Here is a 24,426-nt window from a genome sequence, read left to right on the forward strand (position 1 = left end):
CAATACGAAATTTCTTGAGGGTCCAGAGTGGCCCTTTGGGAAAGCTCAATAAGTACTAACCATAGGCCCATATAGGCACCTTCTGCAGAGACACAATCAGGGGCTCTGTAAGACCTAATTTTCCAGAACAGCATAAGAAAAGAAAATGCATGACAAAGCTGCTACCTGATGACAGGCCAGACATGCAGCAGAAAAAAATGTCTTAGGTAGTTCTGGTTGCTAGAGCACTCAGTGCTTCTTGGTAAGACAGTATTTATTCTGAAGAAGTGCCTTGACCAAAACCATGCTTAATGCCTGGACACCTTAGATCAATGCATCTGGTAGTAAAGGGCCATAGGCCCTTGAGGAAGCCCCAGTGTTAGACCTCGCAGGATACCTAACCCAGACATCAGAGTAAAAAGACTAACAGGCCCCCAGGGTGTCTTAAACCTTGAGGTTAAGTGAAGAAGTGAAATGGAAAAAAAAACACACACTCACATGTTACAAGGCATTTAACTTTAGCTCATAACACAACTCCAGAAATAATATATAAAAAAGATTTCCAAAATACTCTAATGTGAGAACTGGAAGGACTTTGTGGTGAAAACACTCTAGATATCTAAAAGCTGGCAGGCATGGATGGTTCTTGGCTGGGGAAGAATTGCTTGCTAGTGCATGTGTATATTTTAACGTACCCTGCTACAGCAAAATTGACCACAATTTTTGATACCACAATTCATAACAGGCTTTTGCTTTCCAGAATAGAGAAGAAAATAAGTTACAGGTTGTAGTTCTCCAGTATTGGAATCTTTCATGAGTTTGCGCATCTAGATTTGCCATTGGATTGCAGGGCCATTCTTGCCAGAGCTGTGGCTGAGAGTACCAAAAAATGTTATCGTCTGAAGTGGAAGAAATTCTGCGCTTGGCATGCCCGGGCCCAGGTGCACCCCTTTTCTTCATCGCCGCAGCAGATTTTACCTTATCTTCTGCTTCTGGCCAAATCGGGTTTGGCGATTTCTTCGATTAAAGTTCACCTGGCAGCAATTTCTCTTTATAGGCGTATGGAGAACGAGCCTCCCCTGTGGTCGGTGAGAGTCATAAAACTGTTTGAGGGTCTGTTCAGGTCCTTCCCTCCGGTACGGCCTCCACCTCCTTCATGGCACCTTAATTTGGTCTTGTCTCAATTAATGAAACCACCGTTTGAGCCAATCCACAAGGCGGATATAAAGTTCCTATCCTGGAAAGTTCTGCTCGCTCTCACCTCGGCTAGAAGAGTAAGTGAGATTCAGGCATTCACGATCCAGGATCCTTTCTTGCAATTCACAAAGGATAGAGTAATTTTACGAACAAATCCGAAATTCATACCTAAGGTTCCGTCCGATTTTCATATAAATCAACCAGTGATACTGAAAACATACTTTCCTAACCCATCGACGTCTGCAGAACAGGCTCTACACTTTTTGGATGGTCCTGAAATTTTACCTAGACAGAACTAAACAGTTTAGACAATTTAGCCAGCTTTTTGTGGCTTTCAGTGCTCCACGCAAGGGGCGAGCTTCATCTAAACAAGGAATTGCGAGGTGGATAGCCTCTGCCATTAACTGTTGTCATACATCAGCAGGAAAACCTTTGCAGAATCCACCGCGGGCACATCCTACAAGGAAAATGGCTGCATCCATGGCACTTTTTGCTGGAGTGCCCATTCAGGACATCTTCAGAGCAGCCACATGGAAGTCTGTGCATACGTTCGCAAGACATTACTGTTTGGAGGAAACTCAGCAAGGAGATATGGCGGTAGGGCAAGCGGTGTTGCGACATCTTTTCCACTAGCGGTGAGCGGTTTTAAGTTATTTATTCCTTATCTCGCCAGCCCAGTCTAATTTGTGCACATTGCATACGTTTGTTTTTCCTCCTCTACGGCTCTCATATTCATAATTTGCCTGTTTTAACGTACCGTAAGATTTTGCTGATATATAGATGTTCCAAGGTGTGTGTGTATATATATATATATATATATATATATATATATATATATATATATATATATATATATATATATATATATATATATTTATTTATATTAGATGCATTTATGTGTGCATGTTTCAATAACTATACGTATAGTTTAATGTTATACAATGTGCTTCATTACTGCTTGCTATTCTGATTCAAGCATGTGAATCTATGAAAGTTCCAATACTGGAGTAAGGAAATAAGTTACTTACCTGTAGCTGTAGTTCTCCAGTATTGGAATCTTTCTTAGATTCACATGCAACCCTCCCTTCTCCCCTGGGAAGCTCACCTTCTCCTGTCTTCTTCAGATACTCTTATACTCCTTATACTCCTGCTTGAGAAAATCTGAGGGAAGGGAGCTCCTCTCAGGAAGGTTTTAGAGGGAGGGGAGGCCTGATTGGCTGGGCCTTGTTTTGGTCCTTTTGCTCATAATGAGGAGGATAGGCTACTAAAGTGAAGGCTTAGGCCTTTTTTCTTTGCTGTAGCCTATAGGCATAGCTGTTTTGATGTACCGGGGGCTCCCATCTCGACGACGGGGAAGGATTCAATGTGAATCTATGAAAGTTCCAATACTGGAGTAAAGACAAATTCACACATTAGCTGATTCAAACTCACATACTTTTTGTGGGAAAGATGATACAAACCTTTCTAACTAAGACAATCTATTAAAACGCAACGGCCTCCTAATGTTTGACACAGACAATAGTCAAAAATGAGACCTCAACTGTTACCTTCATATAGCGGCAAGGAGTAAAGCACAGCCTAGTGTCTGAATGTGGCCCTAATTTGGTAGCCACTTGTCTAACTTGAGGGGTGGCTGGTTTGTGAACCTGTTAATGGTAACAGTGTTTTGGCTGGCATCTGAGGTGCATAGTCCCAGGAATGCTTCCCACCTTCACCCAGGGGAGTTCCTGACATGCCTCTGTTCACTCTGCAGCTTCCATCACTGCTCTCCAGTCCTCATCCAGAATTCTGGAATCTTTCAGAGCTCAAATAAATCCAACAATCATCAGTAAGCCACACCAAATCACTCCACTCTGTCCTGTGTTTTGGACTTCTGAGCAATTACCCTGTCTGATGTATTCCTATCCAGGAATCAACCTATTACCCAATTTTCATTTTTCAGTAACCAAACACTGTCTCCAGAAGTATCTACAGCCTTGGCACGTGAGATATTTCCAGAAAGTTCCTGCTTGGTAATTATGAAGCTTGTGGACACACGCTTTCCACACATTAAAAGTAGATATTTTTTAAAAAGCCCAAAAAACAGCTGGCTGCATAGTTGAGGACCGTGCCTGAGATGTTGAAGTAAAATTAACAGTGCAGCTTTGAAAATTAGATTTGTGTGATTTACAAAACGAGTCATGGATGCCCCCTTCATGCAGAAATATTTCTTTATTTGCTCTGGAACAACACCTTTTTAGGTCTGGTGTTGGCCAAGGTCTTTTCATTTTACTAATATTATTTGTATAATATACTTACTTGAATAGGTTTTCATCGGTCTGCGGTCATTCACATTTTGCTTCCGCCCACTACACCTTAGCGCATGGGGCAATAGGCTTGCCTACGTCAGCCACTAGTAAACTTTATCTTGAGTGACTGTATTTTGCTCTTTCACAATGAACACATCATACACAAGGTAATTCTCTCCAGTGCCATTGTTTTTAATTCATTACTACTTTAGTGTTGCCTTTGTGTTTAGAGTATGAAGTGAAATCAGGACCTGTCTGTCAGATGTGAGCACACGCCACATTCTATGCTTTATCAGTTCCTGTCTCCTGCCAATGCTATGGTAAATCCCTTTTGAAGGGTCCTTTATCTGACTGCTGGTATTTCACAGCATAACAGATTGCATCTTTTTGAAACTTTTCAGTATTAAGTTATTCTCCTTTTATTAATAATGTAGTACACTAACTAAAAGCTTCAAAATTATATGAGTGAATTCATAATAAGTGGACAATTGTTAAGGAAACAAAGAAAAAAATTGAAATTCTTTCCTTCCTTCTTCCAAAGGCAGAACGATTAGTGTTTTTAGGTCTGCGTTAGCCAAGACAGTTTGATTTTACTGAAATTATGCGTAAGACTGCGAGGTTGAGGACGTTGACTGCACTGACAATCGAGGACCTGTCTAGGGCCTGCCTGCTTGGAATTATTAAAAAGCATTGATGGGGTAAAATGTGCAGGACGTTTATGCTGTTGGAATTAGCGTAAGCTTAGAGAAGGGTTGCCATGGGATGGCTGGCTGGCTGCTAGGGCCCCTTCAATGGCCCTGTGGTGTAGGAACGTAGGTGAGTGGGCGATTGAAGAGAAAATACATATGAAGCTTAGCCAGAAGGACCAAAAGCAGCAGGAGGACTTGGAAACCTGGGCTGCACGCCTAGAAAATATGCACACTGATGAAGATGTTGAAGATGGACAGGGTGCACAATCTCAAGGCCAAACCCGGGGCTTTGGGGGGGGACAAAGATGACTGTCCTGAGGCCTTGACGACTGGCTGGGGGGAGCGGGGGAGAGAGAGAGATTTTATTTTTTGGAAGGTGGAAAGAATAATGGGACTCCCCGAGGAATACCCCCAAAACGTGACTAACAATTCAGCTATGTGACAAATAGCTTCAGAAAGGCAGAAAAATATTGGACTACTCAAAAGGGTAGTGGGTGAAGTCCTTGTAAGGTACTGACTCTGCAGAGGAATGAACACGGTGAACGTACTGTTATCTGTTTTCTTTTACTGTTTCTATTGTTTGTCAGTGTTAAACTTTTCTACTAGTGGAATGCAATGTATTAAAACATACTGTGGATGTGATGTATAGAACACTGATTACTATTCAATAAACAGATTATTAAAAAAACATGATGATGTAGACACAGTTACTTATAAGGGGTTTCCCCACATGTCATACATTTGACTGGGGTTGTCTCATTCACATTTTGCTCTAACCCTCTTAAGCATGCATCAAGTGGCAATGAGTCACCCCACTTCAGTCATTGGCTGACCTGACCATGAGTTTCACAATGAGCACATACACACACAAAGTAATTCCCTGCAGTGCTAAAGAGTACTATGGTAATGAGTGCATTCTTTGAGACTAAAAAATGTTTTCGCCTTTAGTCAATGTTTTTTCTTTAGATTGACAAACACTCAGCAGGTTCCTAAAGTTTTGCAAAAACCACGACAAAACAAGAATTGCCAAAATATTGGCGGACAGCACCAGATCTAGTGGCTTTGCCAATGCCAATTCTACTATACCAATCTTACTACTGCCAATATTACTGGAGGTTCTGACTATGCTAACAGTTTTGCTTTACATATGTGGGTAGTGTTATTTGCCAGTGTATACAAGTAACACGATTCCTATAACCATATACTCTGCATAAGAGTACTGTTTACAACTGCGGTTGTACGTGATGAGGTGCATTTCTTGGCTATAAAAAAACGCACTAAAACACAAAATACAGTTTTTCTACACGCAACTGTAGCACTTAAATATAAATCTAAAAAGCTCTTAGTGTAGTCCGTAGCTGCTAATGAACAGGACTATGGATAACGAGAAATGATCAAGCATGCATGAATAATTTACGCACTAATAAATATCTTTGTCAGTTTAAGTTACTGTGCACAAGCCAATAAGAATGCTGTTCTCAATGAAATGTCAACAAGTAGTTTAAAATAAAAGGGAGGCAATCCTTACAGGTAAATATGGTGCAAGAGCTCCACAAGCCTCGGCCACCAACAGCCTTCTCTCCGGGTACTTGTGACTGATCTAAGAAAACAAAGAAAATATTTTTCATTTTTAGATAGAGAACACAAATAAATTAGTATTCAAATACTAAAAAGGCATGGTTTAAAGCACGTTTAGCAGCTCACAATATTTAGAAGAGATGTTAGAAAAGAATGAAATAAGGAATAAAGACCTAAAGAGCTCAAAATAATTTTTTACAACTTTGCCAGAGCGATGTATCACCATGGCAACAACATGTGAAAAGTTATAATTGTAGGGCATAACACTAGAAAAGCTTACAATGAGCAAGACGACTCAGCACGTAAAAACTAAACGTCACTATATGTATACAGCCAAAAGAAATTAAGGTTTAGCACTATGTGCAGAAGATAAGAGCTTACCTTACATTAGAAAATTCTATTTCCTTCACTTCCAAATTCTTCACTTTTTCCAATATACCCTGCCACCAAATGATTATAGAATATTTCATAGCCTAAATATCGGAAATGCTCTGGTGGGATCATCAAAGACAAGGTCACACAAATACCAGTCTTTCCTACAATCTCACCATCCACACCAAAAACGTAATTCAACCATCACAGTGGTAAAGACCATTCTGAGCATTTTACGCAAATAGAGAGAAAAAAAAATATTTGGCAATATCTCCAAAATAGCAACAAACTCCAATTTTAGGGTCAAGACTGCGAGTGCATGTGCCAACGCATGCATCTTGCTTGCAGGACTCTGTTGTGTAGAGTATAAGGCTTTGAGCCCGCTTGCCGCTAACCATTTGTTTGCTTGCCTGACACTTCTTGCAGATTCGTAATTTGTTACTGCAGGCTCAGGATCATTTCCGTTTCTCTGTGTGGAGCAGAGACCATGCACTGATTGATTCAACCTAATCAGTGCCAGCGCGCTGCTCCCGACTGATTGAGGTACGAACCTTTTTAATCTTTGTAACTTTCAGTGTCTTGCACACAGAAGGCTTGTGACCAGCAAAAATGTGCCCAGCAGGTTAAAAAAAAAAAAAGCAAACTTTTATTTTTTTTATACCTAACTTTCATGCATTTAGCCAAGTCATCTTTTCTCACTTTGACCTCATGTTTTGATTATCTTGTGCTGAATATTGCAAAGTGACACTGCTTCTTTAATATGTGCAATGTCTGAAATGACGCTTTAACACAATAATGCAGTACACCCCAATCCACCCAAATCCAACTTGCCCCACTACAATCTACCCCACTTCATATCAAACCAGTCAACCCAATCCACTTCAAACTCCCCCACTCCAATAATCCGTAGCCACCTAATTCTAATCAGCCCCACTCCAATTCGCCCCAGTTCAAACCAAAACAATCTGCCCACACCGCAATCCAAAACAATATGCCCTTCCCAACCAAAACAATATGCTCCACTCTAATCCCCCCAAAAAAATGCCCCACTCCCATCTACCCACTCCAAACCAAAACAATCTGCCCCACTGCAATCTGCTGCAGTCCAATCCAAAACAAAACAATCTGCCCCACTCCAATGCGTCTCACTCCAATCTGCCCCACTTTAATAAAAACAATCTGCCCACTCCAATCCAACAGAATCTGTCCCACTCAAATCTAAAACAATCTGCCCCTCTCCATTCTGCCCCACTTCATTCCAAAACAACCTGCCCCTCCAATCTGTCCCATTTTAAACTAAACAATCTGACCCACTGCAACCTGTCCCACTCCAATCCCAAACAACCCACTTCAATCCAAAACAATCTGCTCTACTCCAATTCCCCCATAGCAATCCAATCCACCCACTCCATCCCAAGTCATCCCACTCTAATCCACCCGCTACAATCCTGTCCACCCCATAACAATCCAGTCCACCCCACACCCATACAATCCACCTCACACCGATCCAATCCACTCCAATCCAATCTATTCCGGTCCACCCCAATCCAATCCACCCACCTCCAATGAAATCCACCACTGCCCAATTCACCTCACTCTAATCCAATGCGTCCACACCACCCCAATCCAATACAGTCCACTTTAATCCACCCTACTCTAGACCAATCCACCAAACTCCAAAACACCTTAATCTCCCCCACTCCAATCCAGTCCATCCCTCTCCAATCAATCCACCTCACGCCAATCGAAGCCACCCCACAACAATCCAAACCACTCCAATCCAACCCAAGCCACTCCAATCCAATCCAATCCAACCCACTGCAATTCACTCCCCTGCAATCCACTGCATGTTATCCCAATCCACCCCATTTTACCCCAAACCAATCCACCCCATCCCAGTTGTCACTGCACTGCAATCCAATCCAATCCATCCAGTTTACCCCACTCCAATCCAATCCATCCCACACCAATCCATCCTACTTCACTCCACCCCACTCCAATCCATCCATCCTACTCAATCCAATCCACCCCCACTCCAATCTTATCCACTCCACCCCAATTCACCCCACACCAATCCACATCACCTCAATGCAATCCAATCCACTCCACTCAATCCAACCCATGCCACTTCAATCCACCCCTCCAGTCCACGTCACGTCATTTTAAACCATTCAACCCCATCCCAATCCACTCCAATCGACCCCACTCTACTCTACTCCAATCCACTACACTCTACTCCAATCTGCCCCACTCTAGCCCAATCTAATCCACCCCACCCCACCCCAATTCAGTCCATCGAACTCCAATCCATTCGCCCACTGCAATCCACCCCAGTCTGATCTGATCCACCACACACCAGTCCAGTCCACCCCACCTAATTTTAATCCACTCCACCCAACTCTAATCCACAACACTGTACAATCTGCCCCACTCTACCCCATTCAAATCCATCCCACGCCAAATCAGTCCACCAAACTCCAATCCAATCCATCTAGCCTACCCCACACCAATCCACCCACTGCAATCCAATCCCCCATGCCAATCCAATGCACTCCATCCCCTACTACAATCCAACCTGCTCTAATCCACCCCAATCCATCCCACTGCAGCCCAAACCCTAATCCAGGCACCCCACCCCATTTCAATACACCCCATTCCAATCCACTCAACCCCAATCCACACCACTCACTTCAATTCACCACACTCTACCCCAATCCAATTCACCTACCCCACCCCAGTTCAGTCCACCCCAATTCAGTCCAGTCCACTCCAATTTAAACCAATCAACTCCACTCCAATCCACCTCACTCCAATACAACACAATCCAATCCACCCCACTACAATTCAATACACTCCACCCCTATGCAATACACCCCACTCAATCCACCCTAATCCACCCCACACAATCCAATCCACCCAACTCAAGCCAATCCCATGCACCCCAATACGATCTACCCTACTCCAGTGGAATCCAATCCATCTCACCTCAATGCAGTTCACCCCACTCCAACCCACCCACCCTAATCCACCACACTACTCCAATCCATCTCACTATATCCTAATCCAATCCACCCTACCCTAGTTCAGTCCACACCACTCTGGTTCACCCCACTCCAATCTAATCCACCCCACTCCAAACCAACCCACCCCAATCCAATCCACCACACACCAGATATATCACTCCAATCCAAATCACCCTCCCCAATCCAATCTAATCAACCCCACTCAAAACCAATCCAATCCATTTCCCTTGACCCCATTTCAATCCACCCTACCCCGATTCAATTGTCTCCACTCAATCCACCCCACCCTATGCCAATCCAATCCACCCCACCTTAATCCACTCCAACCCATTCCATCCTATTTCACCCACTCAACAATACTTTCTTCCTGAACTCTACTCTGCTCAACTCTACGATACTCTACTCCCCCAATACACTCTACAACATTGAAACAAATCCACTCTACAACACTCTACACCCCCACTCCACTCTGACACTCCAAGCCACTAACTTGTAGCCATGCAGAACAGCAGCCACACTGGTGTACAACATGGCAAAACACATTGACAAAGCCAACAGCTCTTGCATAGGCGAGACCTAATGAGTTTGCCAATGCTTGTTAATATTAGCCATATGACTGAAAACCTGACTGTAGGAACAGATTAGCACTTTCCAACGTTCACACGCCCAGAAAGCAAATAATTAATTAAACAGGAATGTAATAGTCAAAAAGCTCAAAGAACATTTATTTGGAAAAGCTGGATAAGTATATTTACGTCAGAACACTACAAACCTTCAAAGAAAGCTAAGAGACAATGTGAGATGTAAGACCTAATATAATTCAATATATTTTCTGTGTTGAATTGTTTTAAATACGTAACAGTACAATAATATGACCTAGGCTCCATCAAACTTAAACTATCAGTTATATCTGGATCTGAAAGAAAGAATACGAGTAAAACAACCTGAAAGAATTAGTTTTGCTTCCAACAATCTTGAAAAACTTTATCCATCAAGCAATTTAATAAAATGTGCTTGTGCCTTTAAACCACAACTATTCCTTAAGAGTTTAAATTGTATTTGTATATTTAGACTTTCATGTTGTTACCATGAAAGCCATGAACTTACCACAACCTAGTAAGGAAATGCCTTGTGTTGACGACCTCATTGAATAGTTAAATGCAGAAGTGTGATAACTGGCTTTCTTTTTGGTAGAAGTGTGGCCAAGATAGCAGAGAAAGCAGACGTGTAAAACGCTGCTCCGTCGTGGCCAGCACACTAACTGACAAAATCCTGTTGGCGCCTGCAATGGAGTGGCGCACCGCTTTGGCAGAGGTCCTCCCCCAGCGATAACGGACCCGCAGGGGCACTTCGGTCCACGATTGCGGCCTCGGCCAAAGCTGGGTGAGCAGAGAGGCTGGGGCGGACCGTAGGGCCGGCGAAGCCCTCGCACCCCCCCCCCCTGGAGGATGAGCAGATGGGCCGCTGGGACAGATGAGGGAAGCTACCTGCAGCAAGGAAGATCTGACTGGCACAACAGACGTTTGGGGGAGCAGGCGCTGAAAGCCCGGAGGCCTAGTGCGGCCTGTTGGTGCGTCGTGCTGAGTTCTCCTCCAGCCCCTCTCCGATAGCCTGGGTGGGTGGGGCACTGGTGGCGCCTGGGTGGCCCCGGTCTCCTGGAGAATAGGCACACAGCAGAGCCTTGAAGGCAGGGGCCCAGTCAGCGACACCGGACTGTGGATGCGTCTAGGGGCCAGGGACAAGGTGCGGATCCACGGCGCGTCCTCCCACTCCTCCCTGGGGTCCTGCAGGTTGATCTGGTGGGGAGTAAGAGCTACTGGCACCCCACAAGCCCCCCCTCCTCTTCCCCAGGGAGGGCAGGGGCAGCCCTGGACGGAACCTGAAGGTGGAGGCGACGAGCAACTGACGGGGAGGGTGAAGCTGGGGTCATGGCCTTGGAATACTCTGGAGGCACCCCTCCCCAAGGTGAGGACAGAGACATGGGGCCCAGTGCGGGGGGGCACTGCTTAAGCAGACACTGTGATCTTGGAGGAGCTGGGTGCCCGCGGAGGTTGTGATTAGGACCGGTGGCCGCTCGGTGGGATCCGGTCCTGCTGGGTAGTGGCAGATGACAAAGGAACCAGACGTCAGACTGGTGATAGTGCATCAATGGACGACCAAAAGAGGGAGTGGCGACCGAGCCACTGGGCCCTTGGCCAGCAAATCCTGAAGGGACATAACTACTGACGGCTGGACAAGAATTATAAAGGGAGCACTGACTGGATCGGATCCTCACCACCATGGGGAAATCGCATAAGAAGAGACATACAGGAGTGGATTGCGCTTAGCCGCCGCCGAAGCCTAGCACACGGGTGATGGTGGAGGACCTCCAGTCAGACTTAGGGGGCACGACACTTGGTGACATCCTGCAGGCGATAACGGCCACCCGCGAAGCGCTAGAAACAAAGATCGACACCCTTGGAGCCGAGTTTGGCCTATTGAAAGATGACCACCAACAGTTGGCCGAGAGGGTTACCACAGTGGAGAGAGAATTTGCAGCAGTCCCAACCACTACAAAGGTAACACAATCACGACTGTTGACGTTGGAAGACAAAGTAAGAGCACTTGAGCAGCGAGCCGAAGATGCGGAGAATCATTCCAGAAGGAGCAATATATGAATACTGGGGATCCCCGAAAAATCAGAGGGCCGGGACATGCTTCCTTTCCTAGATACCTGGATAAGGGAGGAACTTGCACTTACTGACTTTTAGGTGTTTTTTGCTCTGGAGAGGGCCCACAGGGTTCATCCCCGCCCGCCAAGACCCGGGGCCCCACCTAGAATGGTAATAGCGAGGCTCCTAAATTATAAGGACAGGTATACCATTCTGGGTCAAGCTCAGAAGAAAGGAGATACAATGATGGACAAATACAAAATTATGGTGTTCCCCGATTATTCTAAAGAAGTCCAAAATCGGAGAAACACGTTCCTAGCTGCAAAACAAAAGCTGCAACAAATGGGAGTACCCTATGCTATGATCTTCTCAGACAGACTCAGAGTTGTATCGCAAGGTACCACTCTCTTCTTCAATACCCCGCAGGAGGTTTGGTCCTGGATCGAAACACAGTAAATGCAAGCCTCGCAGAGGCACAAGACTCTTAGCCACCACACACAAAGCGCTCAAAAGAAAATAAATGGGGCCCCTGGGGGGCCACCCCTCTGCCGAGGAGTCAAGTCAGGCCCGACGTCGGGCACTCGAAGATATAGTGACCTTTGGGCGGGGGCCGACCAGCCCTGCTTCCCAGGGTGGGAACCTGGCGAAGCTGGGTGAGGACAAGGGAACTGCTTCAAGTAATGTCATGACGTGGGCGGATCACTCAGACCTATCAGATTCTGAGTTGGAACTCCCCGTTGTCACTCCTTGTACATCAGACGACCTCCCCTGAGGACAGAATGCAGGAGGACTTGGAGGGGGCATCAACTGACAACCACTGGAGCAGCAGAGGCGGGAGAGTTGGGGCAGATCTCTTCGCTTCTGCAGTATTTGGGGGGGGGGGGGGAGTAGGTGGGACAAAATGAAGTGAGGCCGATCTTTGAAGCCTAAGACACAAAGATGGAAAGTATGCCACTCCTGTACAGCCAGTTAAATACCCTAATGCTTGGTGCAGTGGGCCGCACCGGCACATGGTCCTCAACCACCCCTCAACCGGAGAGGTGGAAGATACCATATATATGGTGTCTGTTTCTTTAGTATGGACAAGGAGGGTTTACCAACCGGTGCACCGGAAGGGGAGTTGGGATGTTCTGTTGATGTTTTGGTTGCTAGTGGATTGTGCAGAATACAAAGTGATGGGTGCTTTCCTGCTCTAGGTCACATATGCCTGGTCCCAGCCGTACCTCGCTCAGATAATGACCCGGCTGAGAGTCAACCCTTGGTCTTACAACACACTATGCCCACCCCCACACACTATAACAATCCATTCCTTAAGAAAACGTTATAAGGTGTTTTCCTATTTGTCCCGCAGAGGGGTCCAGCTGGCTATACTGCACGAAACACACATCTTCCAGAAAGGGGGACTAGCATTACAGCGGCGGCGGAGAGGTCAACTGTACTATATGACTTATTCCACATATGCTGGGGGGTGCTAATTTGGGTCAAGCCTGGGGTCCAATTCTGATGCACTGATCACAGGGAAGACCCTGGGGTACGCTTTGTGGCTCTCAGGGGTCACCTGCACGGGAAAGCTATAACGCTCATTAACATTTATGCCCCTAACTTCAACCAAGGTAGCTTCTTTGGTGAGCTATCCCGTCAACTTGCTCCATATCTGATAGGCGAAGTCCTAATTGGAGGGGACTTCAACTGTGTGGGAGACCCGGTCCTAGATAGGTCTCACCTCTGGTTGATTCCCTGATGCGCAAGCTTGCTCAAGCATTCACGTCCTGGTGGAGAATTTGAATTTGGTCGACAACTGGCGCACTTTACACCCGCAGGATAGGGACTACTCATACTAGTCTCCCATTTATAATTTGAAACATAAAGAGATGGCGCATGCGGGGTGTCGGGCCAACTGGGAGTCCCTACTGAGGGCTAAAGAAAAAGTAGCAGAACTAGTTGAGCAACTCCATTGTCATGACTACCGAATTGAAATGATATGATAACAGCCCATGCAACCAGGGATAAGGCGGGGAGGCTCCTAGCCTGGTTGGCTTCAAGCAATATTAGAGGAACTCCAATTCGGAGATCCTAACAGACTCTGGACTATGATTGCATACACAAGCTGATGTCAATGGAGCCTTTCATGACTACTATTCTAGGTTGTACAAGAGCAAGTCCCAAGTATCCCCACATGACATTAAGGCATTCCTTGCTCCACTTAAGTTTCCTAGAATATCACAAGAGGAGGCAGAATTGTTGGAAGGGGACATTACATTGCCAGAAGTGAGGGCAGCCACAAACAATTTGGCGCACGGAAAAACCCCAGGCACTGACGGCCTCCCAACTGAGTTCTACGCTGCTTTTTACTGAGCAATTGGCACCTAAATTAGTAGAAATGTACAATGAGGTCAAGCAGGTAAAGGTCCCTCCAACGTCAACCAGAGAAGCGCTCATGGCTCCACTACTGAAACCTGGGAAACAGCCCCATGACATGAAGACCTAGCAGAATACTGGCTGCCAGACTCTTACACCATACGCCTCGGCTGATACATAAAGATCAATCGGCCTTCATTCTGGCTCGCAACACAGCACTGAACATTCGTCAACTGATGTTAATGCTAGAAAAAGCTCCGACCACAGCCCCACGAGCCGCGATTTTATCAGTAGATATTGAAAAAGCTTTTGACTGCCTGGAATGGAATTTTCTGGCCAAGGCGATACTAGTTTTTGCCTAGCTAATGGGTTCTTAAACTGGGTCAAACTTCTTTATGTGGCCGCAAGGGCTAGAGTAAGACTGGTAAGCATATTTCTCTAAGCTATGAGATAGAACGAGGCACCCATCAGGGGTGCCCCCTCTCTCCATTGCTGTTCGCCACATCAATAGAGCCCACTGCGCACTAGGCCTGCCAATGGAACAATTATAGAGGCCCTACAGTGCTAGTTGAATATCAGCATATAGCGCTCTATGCAGATGACCTACAAGACAGGGGGGAAGACTTGACTGGGGACTAACAGCTGTTACAAACATTTGGTGCCATATCGGGCCTCGGGTTAACTGGGAGAAAACCAGCTGGTTTCCAGTTTGCCTAGACACCCCCCTACCAGTAGAGTTGGGTTCATTAAAATGGGAACCACATTCCATTATGTATCTAGGAGTGAGAGTTTATCACGCGTGGAGGGCAACATCAGACGGACAATTGGCTCCTGAGGCAGGCCATGGACTTTTGGGGCTCACTCTCATTATCAGTGATGGGAAGAGTGGTGTTGTTGAAGATGACTGTACTGCCTCGATTACTCTATTAATTTACACCCTTACCTATTAAAATCCCTTGAGCTATCTTTCAGGAAATTGACTCCATGACTATCATTTGTATGGGGAAAGGGTCGCAAGCGGGTGGCACTTTCCACTTTGCAACAACCAACCATGACGGGTTGGCTGACCACACCAAATTTCGAAGCCTACTATATTGCAGAGCAGCTGCAATATTTCATGCAGTGGATTAGGAGCTGGCAGACCCTGCCTAAAGATAGGCTGATTGAACACCGGATGGGTCTGGCTCATTCAGCTCCTGTTGGGGTGATGAGGGAGCACAAGATGATGGCATGTTGCTAGCATAGATGCATAGATGCCCGCAAAGAACTGGAACCAAACGCCCTTATTCTGCTGAGCTCCCACTTGATTACTTAACAGCCCCCCTCCACGGGAATCATTGGCAAGGACTGCAAGGACTGCATCAACTCAGGGATACAGAAGTGCACAGGGTGGGGCTCTTGTTCAGAGAAGGGACATTGCTCTCCTACAATGACCTACAGAAGGCAACCAGAAACGCCTGCCCCCTATGTGCACCATGGAGATCAGAGGCACGTTTGTGAGGGCCCTAATAAACATTGGAGGCTCCATGAAAGCTATGGCCACCACCCAACACGAAAGGATAACACCACACCCCAAGCTGGATTGGTGAGCGAAGAAAGGTCAAAACAGGGCTGGTTCCATGTCACGAACAGCTTCACTGGTGCTCTCCTGAACTGCCACATAGCAGAGGACCTGGGGCTCATCTTCAGAAGGCAGATCCACAAGTCGCACACCACCATCATCATGCAGACGTTTTCCCAGCTCTTTGAGGGGCTAGGGCTGCTGAAGAACACCATGGTGAGGTTGCACACTGATGCCACTGTGAGGCCCATGGTGCTCTACTACTGGAGGCTGTTGGTAGAGAAGGAGCAACCAAGTCTGTAACAGTAAGAGGTGACTGGGAAAGTCACTGGTCCCATACCCTGGGTCTCACCCCTGGTAATTGCACCAAAGCCCAAGCAACTTGATGCAATTCGGCCCTGTGTGGGTATGTGATTTCCAAATAAGGCTATGTGACGCAAACTACATATCATTCTTACTATGGATGACATTGTAGCAGAACTGAACAGGGCACAATGGTTTTCCAAACTTGACCGCAATGTCAGCTACCACCAGCTGGAGTGGGAACCGGCTAGTTGATACATGACATGCTCGTAACCATTCTACCCATTTCTGGAATCTGGGGCCACAGACGTTGATGGCTGCCTTGGAACTGTCAAGTGCACACAACTGAATGCTTTCTCTGCATCAAAAAATAACATTAGTATTCTTAAATTATGGATTTTTCCCCCTGCAGGACTCTTTATTTCAGGTCTCTGAACGTAATCAGGCTTTTGTCTTATCAGTAGCCACATACTACCACCCAACTCTACCTGGGCTTTAATTCAGAAAGTATACCTTCATAAACTTCCTGTAAACTTTAGTCACTTCTAAGCCTCGGTGTACGTTGAAATGGTGATAAATTGGTGCCTGCATGTGAATCCTCGTATTAGGGTGCAGACCATCTCTCCTCCTTACCAGGCAACATCTTTGCCACTTTGAAGTCCAGGGTGGCTACACAATCCCAAGTGTCCATATGTGCATCTTATTTATTTGCATCAATTTGTCATGTGGTTAGTAATCGCAGGATATTTGGGGTACTGCTCTTAGTTATCTAAAAGAAGGCAGATTTCAGTAATGAGCGACATGAGAGACCCTCTTACACAACGTATATGACTTGGGTCTTGTGCTTAGAGTTTAATTTCATTCTATTGTTTCTGTCTACATCTCCTCTTCCACTCTGACGAGGTCTCCTTTAACAGTCACTGCCAATTATCTATGTCTGGCACCAATGAGAAAACTGCAGTTCAGGAAAATGGACGACTGGTTTCCTTTCACAGGTTGCCTACAGGATCCACAATTATTTTTGGCAATTGTTGCTGGCTTTCTGGAACAAGAGCCATTTTGAATGTCTGCCCTTTCACGGATCTATCGCTGGCGTTGGTGAGGAGGAAGGAAGCTAAGGCCAACATCCTTGTATGGTGTCTTGGATGGGTTCTTCGTCAGCTCCAACATTAAGCTGCATCAATGTTTCAGGTCCCCCTGCGAGACACTGCACCTCTATGAATCGGCTGGGCGAAGCAGTCCTAATCCCACCTCTGTGTTAGAGAGGTACACAAGGAACATGAGGAAAAATGTCCCTTTATAAGTTGCCAACTAGTCAGGAGGGTTCCTACCTGAAGAATTTCCAGTCAAAGTCCAAGAAATCTGCTTAAGATCAAATGATACAACCACTCCATATTCGGTCAGGCCACGACTCCCACTGGCTTTCTTAATGCACAGTTAACATCTATTAGCAAGTTCTTGTCAATAACAACTGATAACTTACTAGAAGATATATTTTGTCCAGTTAACAGATATTGCATCACAGGTTGATAGTTATAGTTAATTAACACTCTTTCACTACTAAATCTGCTATCCGTATGAGATTGCAGAACTTTCGAAAGTCCAGGTACTGACTTTTCAAATATTTGTATTATTACTATTACAATATATAACACAAACCATTACTACAAGTTAAATTCATCTTCTGTGCAAGCAAACTAGCAAGTAAAGCCTCAACATGTCAATTACTTTTCTTTGCATCGGACATCAGGTGTAGTTTGGTCATAATGTAACTGTCTCTGTAGAAAAGGCAATGACAGAAACCTTTGTAGTAACTTGAACTAATGCAATATTTTAGCAGATGTTCAAGGTGCTATATCTTAAGGAAATTTAAATACGTTATAGGCAACACCATAAAAAAAAGCGGGACTTTTGTTTTTATTGTTTAAATATGAGGGAAAATAGATTAACTTTCAGGGAAATATTTTACACTGAAGTATATAGTTAAAAAATAATTAGAGGGTGAGCAGAAAAGAACATAAAGGCACTCTGTTACACAAAAATATTGTGGAATCTGAAAAGTTTTACAAAAATATTAAAATTCAGGCATTTCCATCAGAGTTATTCAGACTAATTTATGGTAATAATTTCTAATTATTTACTGTGTGTAATGTCATCAATCCAGTAAATACCGAAAAGTTTGGTTTATTTTTAATTAAGTATAAAACTATTCTAAAAAGCGTATAAAAAAAGTATGGGAACTATGCATCTGAGCACAGTTGGGAAGGGTCAATGTGTTGAAGTGGGCGGTGTCAAGCACATAACTAAAAAGAACACAATGTGAACTATAATGTTAAGGCTTCCACCTAGACGTAACTGCACACAGAATATAATTCAAACACATTACATGAAAAAGAAATGCAAAATAAACTATAATTCACAGCGCAGGAGGCCCCATTACTTTCTTTCAATCTGAGACAACGCAAGGTCATCATTCAGGGGCAAGGACAGTTATTCTTTAATAGAATGCATGGGAACTGGTTTGATAAAAACGTTTTAAAAACTTAATTTTATTCAGTTTAAAAAAGAAATACACATGCTACCCTTTGAGCAGTGCAAGTTCCTAAATACAATGTACCATGATCACACATTGTGGCATTGCAAGTATCAGCAATATCAACTACAACAAAGCATAGGAGCCTTCATGACGTTCCTTGAGTAACAGTACATTACTCAATCCAAGTCGTCAAAATTAGACTAGTAAGAAATCCACCAATTGCACACTTTGTTGTCACAACTATAACACCATAACACAGTGTCCAACCAGTTTATCCCTCATAGCTGGAACTAGCTTCCGAACAGATAGAGTTCTCATCATTAAAGTTATCAATAAGGAGCCCCCATGCTGCAATAGCATTCATTGCGCGTTCACCATTACAATTCAGGCGCATGCGGGTCTCCTCAGCTACCCCCATTTAAGGAGATCCTGCAGCTACACATTCAAGACTGGCAACCTAGTGCTCAACCAGCCAATGGCTACTTTTCGGTTTGGCTGGAAAAAAAAAATCAAGTTGGGCGAGCTGGTCCAGTACTTCCCGCTCTTTAGGTTGTTTTACTAACCCCAGGAGACAGGCTATCAGAGTCAGAGGGATCACTATACCAGTGGCTCTTGTAATCTTAGGAATCACGTCCTTCCAAAATCCCTGGATCCCAGCACAGTTCCAGGTGAGATGCAATAAGTTAGCACCCAACTCCCCCCAACATGGACACTTAGCCTCTTTAGAAGGGTCAGTCCTGTTCAAGCGAATGTAAGTATGATGTAGAAATGTTGGGCCTAATTACGACTTCAGTGGAGGGGATTACTCGATCCCATATGTGATGGATATCCCGCCGACGTAGTATGGGTTCCATAGGATATAATGGACTCGTAATTCGGCGGGCGGGATATCCATCACATTTGGGTAGGAGTAATCCCCTCCGCCGAAGTCGTAATCAGGCCCTTAGTGTAGCAAATTAAATTGCTGATATCAGGGCTCAGTCTACACTAGTTTACAAGCCTGTGCTCAATCCACATCCGTGATGGATACTTCTAATTCCCTCTCCCAACTCCTACGCGCTACATAGGAAGCGCTGACCATTTCTAAATGGATAGCCTTATAAAATAGGGTGATTAAGTGCCTCCCCTCCCTCGCCACAGAAATAGACCACCTTACCCACTAGAGGGCTGCAGTGCTGTGGGAAAGCCAGCTCATATCTCTCTGGCAGTGTGCTCCAACCCAGAATAATGTAGAAATTGGCCTGGCCCCACTCTAAAGGTTTCCTGTGCCTCTTGAAAGGTAATAAAGACTTTTCCGGAGTATAAGTAGCCCACCACCAGACACCCCTCTGCCCTCCATAGATCCATGGACATACCCACATCCAGTGCCTTAAATGCTGCCAGATCCCAGAGTTTAAGCTCCCTGTCAAATGGGGCCCTGCGCACTACATTCCTAACCACTTATTTCCATAGCGCTGCTGTCTGCCTTGCCAGACAAGGGACGGGACAATCCGATCACCCCCGCATCAGTGGGCACGCCTAGGTACCATCCCCTAGCATATGTGCATAATCATTTTTCCCATGTGTCACTGTCAGCTAACCAGCGGCCAGCATGCTGTAGATTTTCCGCATAACAGTAAAGGTGCATATCTGATAAAGCCAGACCCCCATACTCCGTATCACACTTAAGGACTGACAGCACTACCCTACTATGCTTCCCAGCCCATATCAATGATATCAACAAATTATCAAGCTTGTGAAGAATTGGGGACCCAGGGTGAACATCGTGTTCTGGATGAGTTAGTGACAGTGGACAACAAAAAACATTTTAGCTACTGCAGCCCTTCCTATGATACCTAGGAGGTGCGTGTTCCATAATCGTATTAATCTCCCCCCAAATCATTCAGCACACTACCAACATTCAGACGTTTGTGTGCTGCATCCGTATGCATGATATGCATGCCCAAATATCTGAATCCCTCCGTCTTCCAATGCAGACCCAACACAGGCAGTTGATCCAGGGGCCTCTGGACCAAGCACCCAAGTGGGAACAGGAGGGTCTTCCAGGGATTGACTTTAAGCCTAGAGACCTTACCAAACTCATTGAGCAGTCCCAGCAAGACTGGTGCAACCTACTGGGAGAGTGTACATATACCCCGGCATCGTCTGCGTATAAGGATATAATATCATGATGACCTTTTACCTGGATCCCCCAGGGCTCCAACTCTCTATGCAACAACAGAGCAGAGGCTCAATCGATAGGGGAAAAAAGAGTGGGGAAAGTGGACATACCTGCCTGGTTCCCCTTCTCACTGACCATGCTTCCGAGAGGTCTCCCCCATTATTAAATGAACCATGGAATTAGTGTACAATAGGCACATCCAGACACTAAAGATGGTCTGAATCCCATCCTTCCCAACACTTCCATCCAGTAGGCCCACTTCGCCATATCAAAAGCCTTCTCCAGATCAATGGAGACCAGGGATAGTGCACGTTCATCCCCTGTAGTTTCATGCATCACGAGTGAGTCATCATAGGTTGAACGTTGTGCTTCGGGCTGGCATAAATCCACACTGGTCCTCGTGCACCAATTCCAGAATTACCCTTCCCAGTCTGGTTGCTAAGAGTTTAAACAATATTTTATAGAATTTAATATAGTAAGAGGTCTGTATGAGGTGGGGGGGCAGTCGCGTCACCTCTGGGTTTCAACACAAGACATATAATCCCTTTCCTCATGGTAGGCGGGAGTGTACAAATTTCCTGAGCCTCGCAAAGGACTTCCAGTAACTTTTTTTTATGTGAGGCAGAGCAGGTCATGCAGAATTAGTAGAGACTGTACAGGAGCTACTCAGAGATGCGTCCCGTCGGCCATCTTGCATAGCCACACCGGTTTGATAAAATTTGAAAAGCTCAGACACCTCGTTACCAATAGAGCCTGCCCACTTTAACCTCTGTATATACCATGTCATATATGCACCAGGAGAATAGGTGAAACATCCCTCCATGGCACTGTACTGGTTTTGAAGTGCAGATATTTGAAAAAGAACAATTAGAGTACATTATAGATAACCTTTATCAATTCAAAACATGATTAACAATCACCTGTTCCCAACACTGCGGCAAAAGCTCAGCTTCAACTCGTGTTGGCCCCACGTGACGAGCAAAGGCCACGCACCCAGTCAGGATCATCTGTCTGAGAGATGAGACAACATTAAAAAAATGTAGAATAATTCACCATTAACAGAACAAAGTGAACAGTTACTTACCTTTGGTAATGCTTTTTTCTGGTAAAGGCACTATTTAACTGCAGATTCCTCACCTTAAAATATTCCTCAGGCATCAGACTGGATCAGGAAAGTCTTGAGCAGTGCCTCTGCACACCGGCAGGTGATGTTGTTCAGCTCTGCACCACCTTCATCAGAAGTGGCTTTGGGATGCTTATATAGGCACCAGCCCAACGGGCCTGCAATCAGTTTCTTTTGTGACTAGTTCTGCCCCAAAAACGAGATGCCATGTAAAAACCAATGTTAACTTACTGACCAGTGTGCAGTGTCTAAAGGGTTCTTTTGAGTAAAGAGCACAGCTTGCAGTATGTGGAGGTTCGGTAAGGAATCTGCAGCTAGACAGAGTCTCTGCCAGAAAAAGCATTACAGAAGATAAGTAACGTTTTCTTCTGATAAGAGTCTTCTCACTGAAGATTCCTCACTTTAGAATAGATATCGAAGCAATACCTCTCTGGAGGTGGATCTGCCAAATGACTTACAGCAAAAAATCCTGGGGGACTGAAAGGGCGAAATGCCCCTCACAACAGACCTTACTGTCCAAGTAGTAGTGCTTTGTGAACATACGGAGGGATGTCCACATGGCAGTTTGGCAGATGTCCAGGGCTGGTACCCTGCGTGCTAATGCAGTAGAGTTGACTTTGGCCTGGTGGAGTGAGCCCACAGGCTGTCAAACGTTTGCGTCTTCGCCAGGGGGTAGAAGATTTTTACGCAGAGTACTATCCATCAGGAGATGGATTGTTTCTGCCCACCCTTGCCCTTCTTCGCGCCAGTGTACCCAACAAGCAGCTGAACATCCACCAGATGATGTTGAGTGCAGATAGTGTAGAATGACGGAGCTCGTTTAGGGTCTAAACAATGGAGCCTCTCCTCCACCGTGGACAGATAAGGTGGAGTGTAGAACGCAGGCATTGTGATGTTCTGCCCAATGTAAAATGGGGTGACCACCTTCGGAAGGAAAGAGGCACACATCCGAAGGACCACTTTGTCAGGGAAAAAGTTGGTGTATGGATGTTGGACAGACAGACCCTTGAGTTCACTGAACCTCCTGGCCGATATAATTGCCAGTGTTTACAGAGTCAAGTCCTGGGGAGGACAGCTATACAGGGGTTAAAAGCAAAAACACATGAGAAAAGTAAGGACCAAATTAAGGTTCTCAATGGCGCATCACAAAAAAAGCAGGTGGTAATAAATATAAATCTTTCAAAAACTGATTCACAATGGACAACATAAACAGAGAGGGTTGAGCCGACTGGTGCAAGAAAGCCAAAATGACAGACAAATTACCTTTAACGGTTCCCAGAGCAAAGTCATGCTGGGCTAAAGAAAGCACAAGCAACAAACTTATCCCAACAGCAGATGTAGACAGTTTTAGTGGAAGGTTGCCTGTCTGCCAAAATGACATCAACAACTTTGGGAGGGAGACCGAAAACCCTCAACTGTTGCTGCTCAATTTCTATGCATGAAGGAAGAGCATGCGCAGGTTAGGATGGAGCACCCTGCCCTGTTTGCTGCAACAGGAGATCATCCTGAAGGGACAGCCTGACCGAAGGACAGATTCTCATGTTCAGGAGTTCTAAATACCATACTCTTCGAAACAAAATCTAAGCCACTAAGTTGACTTGGGCCTGGTAGGTTCTGATCTTCTAGAGAACTACAGGCAGGAGAGGTGTTAGCAGAAAGGCCTACAGGAGTTCAGAGTTACACTCCAGGTGAAACAAGTCTGAGTGAGAACCACTTTGGAAACTCCAGGTCGGAAAGATTCCCCTGATGCTGCGCCCACTGGGACCTCAAGTCCCACTTCAGAGCCTGCATATGCCATTGGGTGTGTTGTAGTAGCAGGATGCAGGAGGCCATGAGACCCAGCAGCTTCAGAGGCCGTCTCATTAAAATCCAGGATATAGGGCGAAACATCAGAATTATAGCCTGAATATCCTTGACTTGCCACTCCAGAGGATAGGAGTGGAACTGCACCACATCCACAATAGCTTGGATGAAAGAGAGGGTCTGAGAGAGAGTCGGTTGTGAATTCAGCATGTTTATAGTTAATCATAGTGAATGTAGACTGCTTCGCCGCAATTGATTTTGCTAACACCTGAGGGGCAACCACCGCCATCGATTTTGTGAACACCTGAGGGGCAATGGAGAGGAAAAGTGAACCGTAGGTAACGCCTGTGCGCCAGGAGGAAGGAGAACTGAGGTGTGGAAATAAGCAGCCTACAGGACCAGTGCTACCATCCAGTCTCCAGGGCAGAGAGAACCTGAGCCAATGTGAGCTTCCTGAATTTCTGTTTTTTAAGGAATGCATTGACAGGGCATAGATCTAGTATAGGGAGGAAGCATCCACCCATCTTTGGCATCAGAAAGTAGAAGAATATTAACGATGCCCTACTTCTGGTGCGAGCACTCTAGATGGTTCATTTGGCCTAAAAAGCCTGCACTTTTTGACGACGGAAATACAAACGGTCCTCAATCAGCCATTTTTGAGCTGGTTAGGGGGGGTGGGGGGTCGGAGGAGAGTGAGTTTCCAAAAATGGCAGGGCGTACCCCTTCAGCATAATCTGAATCATCCACTTGTCACATGTCATTGCTGACCACTGAGGCAGGTGGTATCTGACTCTGCGGCAAACA

At 45.4% G+C, this 24,426-nt stretch overlaps 1 protein-coding gene across 6 annotated transcripts in view; it reads right to left on the reverse strand.

Annotated features, from left to right (window-relative positions):
* RELCH (RAB11 binding and LisH domain, coiled-coil and HEAT repeat containing) overlaps window positions 1–24,426 on the reverse strand; it is a 1,006,576-nt gene that overhangs the window by 529,727 nt on the left and 452,423 nt on the right. For all 6 annotated transcript variants that reach the window (XM_069219494.1, XM_069219496.1, XM_069219495.1 and 3 more), the window contains 2 exons: window positions 21,617–21,707; window positions 5,682–5,753 (listed from right to left, as the gene is read on the reverse strand). In XM_069219494.1, coding sequence (XP_069075595.1) covers window positions 5,682–5,753; window positions 21,617–21,707 — 163 coding nt within the window. The remainder of the gene's footprint in view (window positions 1–5,681; window positions 5,754–21,616; window positions 21,708–24,426) is intronic.

The sequence above is a fragment of the Pleurodeles waltl genome, chromosome 2_2 (assembly GCF_031143425.1).
Source record: "Pleurodeles waltl isolate 20211129_DDA chromosome 2_2, aPleWal1.hap1.20221129, whole genome shotgun sequence".
Lineage (NCBI taxonomy): Eukaryota > Metazoa > Chordata > Amphibia > Caudata > Salamandridae > Pleurodeles > Pleurodeles waltl.